At 40.9% G+C, this 9,934-nt stretch overlaps 4 protein-coding genes across 4 annotated transcripts; 3 read left to right on the forward strand and 1 right to left on the reverse strand.

The window, feature by feature from the left end:
• The first annotated feature begins 812 nt into the window (after positions 1-812).
• On the forward strand, positions 813-1,433 carry LOC115768365 (peptidyl-prolyl cis-trans isomerase-like). Its single transcript, XM_030712941.1, has one exon. It carries the CDS (start codon positions 887-889, stop codon positions 1,379-1,381), a length of 495 nt encoding a protein of 164 aa, XP_030568801.1. The 5' UTR covers positions 813-886; the 3' UTR covers positions 1,382-1,433.
• A 21-nt stretch (positions 1,434-1,454) lies between these two features.
• On the reverse strand, positions 1,455-2,726 carry LOC115768957 (ketohexokinase-like). Its single transcript, XM_030713682.1, has one exon. It carries the CDS (start codon positions 2,724-2,726, stop codon positions 1,455-1,457), a length of 1,272 nt encoding a protein of 423 aa, XP_030569542.1.
• Positions 2,727-3,537: 811 nt separating this feature from the next.
• LOC115769406 (peptidyl-prolyl cis-trans isomerase-like) lies at positions 3,538-4,361 on the forward strand. Its single transcript, XM_030714212.1, has 2 exons — positions 3,538-3,636; positions 3,709-4,361. Exon 2 carries the CDS (start codon positions 3,747-3,749, stop codon positions 4,239-4,241), a length of 495 nt encoding a protein of 164 aa, XP_030570072.1. The 5' UTR covers positions 3,538-3,636; positions 3,709-3,746; the 3' UTR covers positions 4,242-4,361.
• A 1,005-nt stretch (positions 4,362-5,366) lies between these two features.
• On the forward strand, positions 5,367-6,482 carry LOC115769683 (ketohexokinase). Its single transcript, XM_030714606.1, has one exon. The coding sequence runs from the start codon at positions 5,459-5,461 to the stop codon at positions 6,425-6,427; it is 969 nt and encodes a 322-aa protein (XP_030570466.1). The 5' UTR covers positions 5,367-5,458; the 3' UTR covers positions 6,428-6,482.
• The last annotated feature ends 3,452 nt before the right edge of the window (positions 6,483-9,934 follow it).

The following is a 9,934-nucleotide window of genomic DNA, read 5'->3' on the forward strand; positions in this document are numbered from 1 at the left end:
TGTGTTGCCATAGGATGGGACGTGCTTAAATTAAATTGTTGTTTGAAGAACTTTGGGATGTATTATTAGTTGACAGAATGCCACAGAAGTGAGTTGTATTTACGTATTATATGCGCAGGAATATTAAATTCTTAATCTGTTAAGGGACACTCACAGCCAGTTCCATCGGCAAATGCGTGGCCAAAATCTCTACGCTGATATTGCAATTTATTTAAATAATCTAGCAATAATTCAAATAGCCAAAAGCCCATGAAAAAGCATTAAAAACTGGCCAAAATGTTAACCCTTTTCAACACGAAAATAAAATGGTGATGCAGTCCTTTGCAATCAATTGAAAATGTATTCGCATGTATATATATACACACCTATATAGGCGAATATCTGATAATTTATTGCCTTTACATTTTGGCCAGGACGAACCAGTTGGGTTTGGCTGGCAAGGTAATTATTATCGCTGGCCAGCGTGGCGCATACGTAATGAATGGCCGGTTTAAACGGTTTAAGGTTATGTGACATTCTTTTTATGCAGCATCGCAGCAGTTTTTGCCATTTCCCATTTTCCATTTCCATTCACCATTTATATGACTTTTTCCACGAATTTATGGCTTTGACCTTTAAGTGCCACAAGGAAAAACATTTTCATTACATCTCTCATACAAAATGACGAATTATTTATTATATTTCTTGTGCGCTTTGATATAATTCGTTACTCGAAAATCTTAAAGAAAATTCAATTAACACTTTGAATTGAATTTCATTTGCGTTGTCTTGTAGATGACTGCTCTTCCCTGATATTATTACATTAAGTAGGCTTAAAATAGAATTTACTAAAAATCGGGGAAGAAATCCAAAAGTCTATACATGTAAATTGCCTTGCTTAGCAAGCATGTCCTTTCCTCGTGTTTTCTTCGACATAACCGCAGATGGGGATAAACTGGGACGTGTTACAATGGAGTTGCGCTCGGATGTGGTTCCAAAGACCGCCGAAAACTTTCGCGCTCTTTGCACCGGGGAGAAGGGCTACGGCTACAAGGGCTGTCTGTTTCATCGAGTTATACCGAATTTTATGTGCCAAAGCGGCGACTTTACCAATCAGAATGGCACGGGCGGACGTTCGATCTATGGCCACAAGTTTCCCGATGAGAACTTTGAGCTGAAGCACTCGGGACCGGGCACCCTGTCGATGGCCAATGCTGGACCCAATACGAATGGCTCGCAGTTCTTTATATGCGTAATCAAGACTTCGTGGCTGGACAATAAACACGTCGTCTTTGGGAAAGTCGTCGATGGCATGGATATAATTCGAAAGATCGAATCGATGGGTTCTAACTCGGGCAAGACAACCAAGAAGATTGTAATTGAGGACTGTGGCGACTTGTAAAGGGGGGGCATTTTAATCGAAACGTAATTAAAAACATAATTTTACTTTTCAATTATTGGTTACCATTTATTTACTACCTCAAACGTTTGACTCTTAATTGAACACTTTTCCTGCTGATGTTACTCAAGCGGTATCCAGATTTACGTATGCTTGAGCTGGGCCTAGGCTCTGGCGTCGGCTCCTTGTGTAAATCCGGCTCACTGTCGCTAAAGGAGTCCTTCTTCGCTGGCGCTGGCCCATAGTTGGATCTGTCAAATCTTTGCAGCAATTTGGTGGCCAACTTGCCATCACTGGGCTGGATTATGCGGTTCATAAACTTTCTGCAGATAACGTTTTCGGCCGCATCGTCCTCAGACACATTCTCGGACCGATGCTCAATGACATTCGTCAACGTTACGGGATAAGTATTAAGTGTGGCTATGTGATTGTAGCCCGAATTGGTTGCCTTATGCCCGGCCACACGATTGCCCAGCGCGACGGCATCTGCCAGAGACATCTCCCGCACGTAGAGCGCATAAATGATGGCGGCCGTAAAGCACTCCCCAACGCCATAAGTGTCCTTTGCCTTTTGCTTTGTGCTTGCGGCCAGTTCGTAGTATTTGCCCTTGTTATCCAAGCAGCCGGCACCCAGTGGGCCCCAGGAGCAAATAATGCACGGCCTGCGCACATTGATACTGTATGGCAGAGGCAGAACCTTATCCAGTTGCAAACAGGTCTCCTGCACCGACTGCCAGCCCAGATCAAGCGCCAGCTCCCTGGAGAATATCAAATAGTCGCACATATCAAACAGATCGATGTTCTCCTTGTAGCAGCTGTCCACCTTCAGCGATATCTGTATGCGATCTGTGCGTCCATTATTATAATCAAGTATAGCGCGGATCATCGGTATGATGTCCAGCTTATTGCGCGCCTCAAAGTGCACCCAACCATAGAGACTTAGATCGAGCTTCCTGAAGTCCTCTATTGTGACATATGGAAAATTTCGGCTGCATTGCAAAATGGTGCGACAGCCAGTCTTGCGGACATTTATAACTGTGGTGAACGCCGGATTCTCATCCGTCCTCGGGCAGTGGCTCAAGTCAATGCCATTTCGCTCCATTTCTATCAGTATATCTCGCAGCATACTCGAGCGGCTCAGCACGCCAAAGAATTCCACCTGGGCGCCCAGCAGGCGCAGCACAAAGCTCACATTGCTGGCGTGTCCACCGCGCTGCCAAAGGGTCTCCACAGATCTGAGCTTCTCACCCTCCCAGGGCCCAGTTTCGCATTGTTCGACGATGTCTACCGACATGCCGCCAACGCACAGCATCGGCTTGGTCATGCTCAGGGCGCAGTATGGACTCATGGTTGCTAAAAAATCAATTCAGTTTTGGAAACTATTTGACATAATTTTGATGGGCGATCGATCGAAACTGTGATTAAAACCAAATAAACGGGAGATAAACCAGAGACTTTGGCTAAAGTCTTTATGAAATCCACGTATGCTCTGATATATGCATTACTAGTAAATAGCACGAAGAAACGGATTGATATAATATCCTAATATATATATATATATACATATTCAAGAAGCTATATGTCTAGAAGCTACAGGTTCAATTTGGTTACTCAAGCTCTTAAGACTTGAGAGATTTGTTAAAAAAAAAAACAGGATTTCTATATTGAATTTCATCGATTGCTTGGCATCGCGGCACGTTATCGATTATTGGAAACAAAGTCTTACTTTGAGGGAAAATTTTCTCTAGATCTTAAAGGTTCTGAGTTCGACAGACAGACGGACATGGCTAGATCGGATTTAGGATTCAGGGTCTAATCACACAACAAATCAATAGAATCTATGAAGGTGTCTTTCAACTATATGATAACTCTTCTCTAGGTCACAGAGCTTCAAGCTCCTCCTGTCCTCAAAACATTTAATTCATTGTATTGTTAGATCTTAAGTTCTCCCGCGTTTGCGAATAGCTCTTTAGTTTTATTACTCTATTTTTCTGATTTATTTGCAATTGATTTCGGGTGCAACTTTATTTGCTTAAGGAGTTTACAGAGTGTAAGCCACGTGCTCTGCAACTCTCTAGCTGCTAGTTTCTGAAATTTGAATCGGAATAAATTATAATATTCAAGCTTAAAGTAGGCCTTGAAACTCTTGTCTATTCAATGATATGTAGCTGTGTGCCCGATTCAGTATTCCGATTAAGGCTGTAAAACAGAACGGACCTAAAAGTATTTACTTATTATTTGTTAAAGCTACGAAATCGGTAAATCAGTTTACAAACATTTATCTGCTCTGAAACCAAATATATTTATTATAATTTTTTTTTTTGTTAAAGAACTGGCGTTTCTTCGCAAATTTTGTAATCAAGCAAAAATGTCGCTGCCACGTGTTTATTTCGACATCAACGCCGGCGGCGAGAAACTGGGTCGTATCGTAATGGAGTTGCGCTCGGATGTGGTTCCAAAGACCGCCGAAAACTTTCGCGCTCTTTGCACCGGGGAGAAGGGCTACGGCTACAAGGGGTCTCCATTCCATCGCGTTATACCAAATTTCATGTGTCAAGGTGGCGATTTCACCAATCAGAATGGCACGGGCGGACGTTCCATCTATGGCCACAAGTTTCCCGATGAGAACTTTGAGCTGAAGCACTTGGGACCGGGCACCCTGTCGATGGCCAATGCTGGACCCAATACGAATGGCTCGCAGTTCTTTATATGCACCGAGAAGACCTCCTGGCTGGACAATAAGCATGTCGTCTTTGGTCGAGTTGTGGACGGCATGGATATTATACGCAAGGTCGAATCGATGGGCTCCAATTCTGGCTCAACCACAAAGAAGATTCTCATTCAGGACTGTGGCGCTTTGTAAAGAGGAACGCCTCTTTATTTGGCTGTCAACGATATTTCGAATTGACATTTTACTCAAATTTTCAATGTTATTCGAGACAGTTTAAAATACACATACATATGTTTGGGCGTTGCAAGCAAAGTTCGTATTTTCGTGTAGGCCAATATTTTTCGCGTTTGTTATCTAGGGACAAAGCTGCTAAGCAATGGGATCTACTGGTTCTTGTCATGTTTATTTCCGTTCAATTGGGTAGAGCAAAGGCCGCCTTTGACTGTTTGGGATTTCGCACAACAAATATTTCACTTCCTCACTTGAAACATATTTGTGACCATCTCTTGAAAACAAATCTTTCAATCGAACCATTAGAGAAAATACAAGGACAATCGGCATCTGGACCCAAGGCATCTCCTTATCCATGTCTTCCAAAAAAGCCAAGCTCTTCCGTTTCGTAGCAATACCATGTTCTCCTTTCAAGAGCCTTATAGCAAGCTTTTATTATACCCTGAACCCATTAAAAATGGGTACAAGGGCGCAAAATCCAAATGTATGTAACAGGCAGAAGGAAGCATCTCCGACCCCATAAAGTATATATATTCTTCATCAGCATCAATAGACGAGTCGATCTAGCCATGTCCGTCTGTCCGTCTGTCTGTCCGTCTGTCTGTCCGTCCGTCCGTCTGTCCGTCTGTCTGTCCGTCCGTCCGCCCGTCCGTCCGTCCGTCTGTCTGTCCGTCCGTCCGTCCGTATGTATGAACGCAAGGATCTCAGAACCTATAAGAGCTAGAGACTTGAAATTTTAGATGTAGATGCTCCTAGCTCCCGCGCAGATCGAGTTTGTTTCCGATAATCGATAACTTACTCCGTTTCCAAGCAATCGATAAAAATCGATATCGATATCATGTTTTTTGGGCAATTTTGGTAAATAATAAGAGCTAGAGCCACCAAACTTGACATATAGCTTCTAAAATAGAATATATACATATATGCATTTGATGTTGGAAGAAGAGGGTTCAGGGTATCGCCTAGTCGGGAGCTCCCGACTAGAACCTCTTACTTGTTTTTCTTTTAAATTTAAAACCTACACAAGTTTCCTGAGCCTACAATATTACTTTTTTTTTTTTTTTTTGCTTACATGTGTTTACAACATTGTCATTTTACTTATTTTTATCTGAACAAAATTATGAGTCTGAATATATAATAGAATAAACGGTATACGAAATAGTTTTAGCCATTTTGAGATGGACGAGCCGAATCGAAAATTAAGCTGGGCAGTCGGCAAGAAGACGGTTTTATGTGTGGGATACTCGGTGATCGACTGCATATCGATCGTTAGGCGATTTCCAAGGATCGATGAGATCGAGCGCAGCGTCAAGGGCTACTGGCAACGGGGCGGAAACGCGGCTAATACTTGCACCGTTTTGCGGAATCTGGGAGTGGACGTGGAATTCTTTGGTGTGTTGAGCTCAGCGCCCATGTTCAGCATTATGCTGCATGATATGAAAGTGCGTGGCATCAAAATAGATAATTGTCCACGCTCCAATCAGGATCCGCCATTCTCATCGGTTATAGTCAACAAGTCGTCAGGGACATGCACCATTGTCAACTGCAATAACTCATTTCCATACCCAACTCTGGACGATTTTAAGATGCTCGATCTAAGCAAGTACGGTTGGATACATTTTCGAGGCAATAGACCCGAAATCACCACTGAAATGATGCAGGCTGTGGAGGCCTATAATGCAACGCAAACGGAAAAAATAGTCATATCTGTGGATATGGACGGATCGTTTAAAGAGCACTGGCCGCTGGTTGACTACTGTGAATACGCCTTCTTTTATAGACAATTGGCCGACCAACAGCAATGGAAGTCGCCAAGGGAGGCCTGCATCAGCATCGACGAGCATCTGGCCATGCGATTCGGCATTAATCTCAAGCGACCTTTAGTAGTTGTTCTATGGAATCTACAAAATGTCGGCATTATGGACCACAATAGCGATTACCACCGTGCGACTGCCTACAGGCCCAAGAAATTTGTCGACAGCCTTGGCGCAACGGAAGTGTTCGTTGGTGCCTTCATCTATGCCGTTTATGTGCGCGAGCGTTCCCATCAAATCGCCGCCAACTTTGCCAATCTGATGGCCAGTTACAAATGTATTAAATGCGGCTTCGATCACATTTCCGATATCTTGATGGCACCTGTACTGTAAATGTTGCAATTGCATTTTCCTATTCGGGAATGAAAAACTCCTTTGTGGTTAAGAATCGATTTTGTGTATATATTAGTCCGATTTTGATAAGGTCTCACTCATGTGTGTGGGATATGGTAGAGGTCATAAGTTTAGTCAAGATATGTTGAGTGACAAAAAGGTTTTTCGAAGCAGATAAGGAATATATATATATATATATCTAGTCAACTTAAAGCCACATCGAAAGTAGCTTAAGCTTGACTTTTTATTCGGTGCACTCGAATGCTTTTTAAGCTCAGCTCACAGTTGAGTTTCAGCAGCTCGTGAATTGCAGAGAACTTGTGCACGGCATAATTATGGCATGATTAATTCCACAGTCAGCCAGAAGTTGGTCAGGCGCAAAATAAATGCGCAAAGTTACAAAAGTTGTAGAAAAATGTACGTATTTATGTATATTTTGCAGATTAAGCAATAGGCGGTGGGTTGGCTGAGGGCAGGGGAGGGCAGTTAGTGTAAATGTTATGCATGGCATTAAGCGACAGACACAAAACGAGAATGTTTGCCGGTCATTTATCATGGCGGACAACAACAAGGCGGAGCGACAAGGAAGCAGCAACAATTTCGTCAGGAATTTAAGTGACAATTTTCATACAATTTCCACAAGCCGAAAGGACACACGGCTCAACGCGGCGTATGAGCGATGATGACGATAATTTCGGCTGGCTAAGAGAAATCGATAAATGTCCAAGCATTTGACATGCGACAAAGACAACCAACTGGAAGTGCTTCCGTACATGGAACTCCCTTCCCTTCTTTTCATGGGTTTTTTCTTTTTCCCTTTCAAGATACCCTGTGTCTTTGAGAATGTTCAGTGGTATATGTAGCTGCAGCCAACATGTATACTCTGCGTGCACTCTGTACTAAATATAGTCATAAGCTATAGTCAGGGCTTCAACATGTTTAATGCATAGCTTTAAGTATGCTGACCAAGGCCATAAACTAATTTTTATTTTTTTCTTAGCAATTTCAATTATTTTTCTACTTTGACCAGCTTATTGGGTTGTTATATCATATATATATATAACAATATTTGCCGAGTCCCACAAGCTTTGATGCTTGAAACATAAAATTCTAAATAATATTTGACCATGAACTGAACCTTCAAAAACTACCAAAATAAAACTCAAACGGTTAAATATTTTTTCCTTAAAAATGGTTTGGCACAAAACTTTCCAAGCAATTGCATTACAATCGTATTCGACAGATGCCAGCTTCGTGTAGGGATCAAATAAAGTGCACATAACTTATATTAACAACTCTTGAGTAAAACGTTGAGTAAAACGTTTAATAAAATTGTCAAATAAATTATTAAATAATATATGACAAATACATGTTCGCACCCTAACCAAGCTCATTTATGTGGAAAATCAGGTGCACGCATCGAACCTTAAATTAAGGAAGAGGTAGCATAGGATTGACTGCTAGGTATCTGTCAGTCGTGCTCGTCGCACTCTTTGCAGTTTTGTGCTGACTATTGCAACGTCGAACAATGCAAAACCCAAAATTATGCGTCGCAAATGCGGCAAAGCTAACGAGGGGAGAGGGAGGCGCCACTCCAGGCCAAGATGCAGACACAGTCAGAAACGCTTCAAAGCGGCTTCCGGCCGTTGCAGGAACTCACAGCGACAATGGCACACACACACACGCACACACACACACACAGCAGGCCGCCATTTATGTAAATTAAAAATTATTTCGACTGTAAAAATTCAGTGGGAATTGTTTTTGGCAAGCGTCGCTGTTGTCTCTGCGGCCCATTTGCAACAAAAACAGCCACACACACACAAAGAAACACTCACACACACACACTTACTACAAGAAAAGCAACTAGGACCTTGGCAATTGAGAAAAAACATTTGCTTTTTAACTACATTGGCTGTTAAGCAGATCTAAAAAATAGTTATTGTTATTATTGGCGGTTGTTTTAAGCCACAGCGCACCACATGCAATGCGCACAAATGCCAATTGGCGACTAGCAAATGGCAAACTTGGCCCAAACACGATTCGAATTTGAATTTCGGATACGAAATTGCGGAAAGGATAAGCACGAACTTATGATTATGTTCTAAGGCATAAAGTGGGCTATATTCGGCCATAAATGCCAACAAAGTGATAGTATAAGCCATACAATTAAACTATTGCCGTCTCTCTCTTTTTTTTTGTCGAAAATGTTAGTGCGAGCGCGATGAAGATATTCTATGAACAAAGCCTTAAAGTTTTTAGTTAGCCCAAGCAAGTTTCTATTTTAAAGGGCTGAAGCAAGTTCTCGTTGAGAAACAAATAAACAATTTGTGACTTATTTGTGAAAAATTGTAATAAAACAAAAATCATTTATTTATTTTAATAAGTTATGTGTTTACCTTTAAAAATGTACTTTTTACATTCATTCTAATTAAGAGAAAATCTTTATTAAAAATAAGAAGAATAAGTTTGAATTATTTATCGATTTGTGTCAATTTTCTAAAATGAAGTTATGATTTTAATCGTAGATATTCTTTCAGGAGCTTTTTTCTATAATAATAATACACACCTTTATTTAGATAGTGTTAAATATATTTTAAGACTACAATTTATAACATTAAGCAAGACAATAAAAAGCAATTATATATGCAGATAAATGTATAGAATTAGTTCGATTTTATTTGCATATTTGGAAATTAATTAGCTAAGACTGTAAGCCCTTTTCTTTTTTGGCTCTATCAGGACAGGTGGGGTGTATAGAGGCCAGACTTAATCTAATTAACAAAGTTTTGGTAATTTTGTGAAGAATGATTTAGTTTTGACACTGCATATTGGAAGCCCAACACTAATTTTTGTCGTTTCAGTTCTCGGGTTGAACCAATTTCCCGCCTTAAGTTTCGGTTCATGAGCCTGCTTTTCCGTATCTGCACAGCCAGGTTTTGATTCACGCCTTGCTTCGCCAAATTTGTATACCCTGAACCCATTAAAAATGGGTATAAGGGTATATTGCATTTGTGCAAAATCCATATGTATGTAACAGGCAGAAGGAAGCATCTCCGACCCCATAAAGTATATATATTCTTGATCAGCATCAATAGCCGAGTCGATCTAGCCATGTCCGTCTGTCTGTCCGTCCGTATGTATGAACGCAAGGATCTCAAAACCTATAAGAGCTAGAGAAATTTTAAATGCAGATGCTCCTAGTTCCCGCACAGATCGAGTTAATTTCCGATAATCGATAACTTACTCCGTTTCCAAGCAATCGATAAAAATCGATGTCGATATCCTGTTTTTTGGCCAATTTTGGTAAATAATAAGAGCTAGAGTCACCAAACTTGACATATAGCTTCTAAAATAAAATATATATATGCGTTTGATTTTGGAAGAAGAGGGTTCAGGGTATCCCCTAGTCGGGAGCTCCCGACTAGAACCTCTTACTTGTTTATATTTCCCCAGGGAAAAACTAGATTTCATTTATTTAAATTTGAACCAACAATATTTACAAAT

The sequence above is a fragment of the Drosophila novamexicana genome, unplaced genomic scaffold (genome assembly GCF_003285875.2).
Source record: "Drosophila novamexicana strain 15010-1031.04,08,12 unplaced genomic scaffold, DnovRS2.1 tig00000009-arrow-pilon, whole genome shotgun sequence".
Lineage (NCBI taxonomy): Eukaryota > Metazoa > Arthropoda > Insecta > Diptera > Drosophilidae > Drosophila > Drosophila novamexicana.